Raw genomic sequence first — 2,336 nt, 5'->3', positions numbered from 1 at the left:
GCTGTGGGGCGCATCAGAGCTGCTGGCAGGGCTCCATGCGGCTGTAGTGCTCGAAGTGGCTCTGCCAGCGCCCCATGTACGAGCTCCAGCGGTGGAACTCCTGCCTCCACTGGCGCTCGGCCTCCTCCATGGGGCCTGCGGGACCGCGTCAGACCCATAGAACCCCTTGAGCCCACTCCCCATATCCCATAATAACCCATAGCCCATAATAACCCATAGCCCATAATAACCCATAGCCCATAATACCCCATAGCCCATAATACCCCAGATCACCCCATATCCCATAATACCCCATAGCCCATAATAACCCATATCCCATAATACCTCATAGCCCCTAATACCCCACACCCCATAATATCCCATATCCCATAAAACCCCATATCCAATATCACCCCATATCCCATAATACCCCATATTGCATAATATCCCATATCCCATAATGCCCCATATCCCATAATACCCCATATCCCATAATGCCCCATATCCCATAATACCCCATATCACCCCATATCCCATAATACCCTATAGCCCCAAATACCCCATACCCCATAATATACCATATCCCATAATACCCCATATCCCATAATACCCCATATCCCATAATACCCCATATCCCATAATACCCCATATCACCCCATATCCCATAATACCTCATAGCCCCTAATACCCCACACCCCATAATATCACATAAAACCCCATACCCCATGTCACCCCATATCCCATAATATCCCATATCCCATAATATCCCATATCCCATAATATCCCATAGGCCATAATGCCCCATAATCCCATAATCCCCCATATCACCCCATAATATCCCATATCATATTAGGGGATATCATAATATCCCCTAATACCCCATATCCCATATCACCCCATATCCCATAAAACCCCATACCCCACACTACCCCATACCCCACACTACCCCATACCCCACACCACCCCCTACCCCACACCACCCCATATCCCGCACCCCGTGCCCCACACCCCGTGCCCCACATCCCGTTACCGGTTGCGTGCAGCAGCTTGGGCAGGAAGCGGGTCCAGAAGGCGCAGGCCTGGGCCCGCAGTCCCTTGCCCTGGCTCAAGGGGGCGGTGTTGAGTCGAGCGTAGCCTTGGCCCCGCGCCGTGAACCGGGGCCACCGCGCGCCCGCCCCCGGCTCCTCCTCGCGCCCGTTCGGGTCCCTGTGGGGCAACCGGGCACCGGTGAGAGGGAGATGGGGGGTGGGTTGGGGGGGGGGGGGGCAGCATCGGCATCATCATTGACATCAGCATCGGCATCCATCGGCATCGTCATCCATCATCGGCATCAGCATCCATCATCATCATCAACATCGTCATCCGTCATCATCATCGTCATTGTCATCATCATCCATCATCATCATCAACATCATCATCGTCATCATCATCCATCATCATCATCAACATCATCATCCGTCATCATCATCGTCATTGTCATCATCATCCATCATCATCATCAACATCATCATCGTCATCATCATCCATCATCATCATCAACATCATCATCCATCATCATCATCATCATTGTCATAATAATCATCCAACATCCATCATCATCATCAACATCATCATCGTCATCATCATCGTCATCATCATGTCATCATCATCCATCATCATCATCAACATCATCATCGTCATCATCATCGTCATCCATCGGCCATTATCCATCATCATCGGCATCATCATCCATCATCGGCATCAGCATCCATCATCATCATCATCCATCATCCATCATCATCACCATCCATCCCCATCCATCATCCATCATCATCCATCATCATCCCCATCCATCATCCATCATCCATCATCCATCATCATCACCATCCATCATCATCCACCATCATCCCATCCATCATCATCATCATCATCCATCATCATCATCCATCATCTATCATCATCACCATCCATCATCACCATCCATCATCCATCATCATCATCACCATCCATCATCACCATTCATCATCCATCATCATCCATCATCACCATCCATCATCCATCATCATCATCATCCATCATCATCAACATCCTCCATCATCCATCATCATCACCATCCATCATCATCACCATTCATCATCCATCATCCATCATCATCACCATCCATCATCATCCACCATCATCATCCTCATCCATCATCATCATCACCATCCATCATCACCATCCATCATCATCACCATTCATCATCCATCATCATCCATCATCCATCATCATCATCCATCATCATCATCATCCATCATCCATCATCATCACCATCCATCATCATCACCATCCATCATCACCATTCATCATCCATCATCATCCATCATCACCATCCATCA

The 2,336-nt window shown here is 48.6% G+C and overlaps 1 protein-coding gene across 1 annotated transcript; it reads right to left on the bottom strand.

Moving 5' to 3' along the window:
• Nucleotides 1-3: 3 nt before the first annotated feature.
• LOC130594584 (acetylcholinesterase-like) lies at nucleotides 4-1,185 on the bottom strand (the record flags this gene model as incomplete). Its single annotated transcript, XM_057400569.1, has 2 exons — nucleotides 4-135; nucleotides 1,010-1,185. Coding segments are annotated over 2 exons (298 nt in total), but the record flags the coding sequence as incomplete, so codon positions are not given.
• Nucleotides 1,186-2,336: the final 1,151 nt, after the last annotated feature.

This window comes from Pezoporus wallicus, unplaced genomic scaffold, assembly GCF_028554395.1.
Source record: "Pezoporus wallicus isolate ANWC-B61680 ecotype Strahan unplaced genomic scaffold, APGP_CSIRO_Pwel_v1 contig_13325, whole genome shotgun sequence".
Lineage (NCBI taxonomy): Eukaryota > Metazoa > Chordata > Aves > Psittaciformes > Psittacidae > Pezoporus > Pezoporus wallicus.
This window is presented reverse-complemented; position numbering and strand designations above follow the sequence as displayed.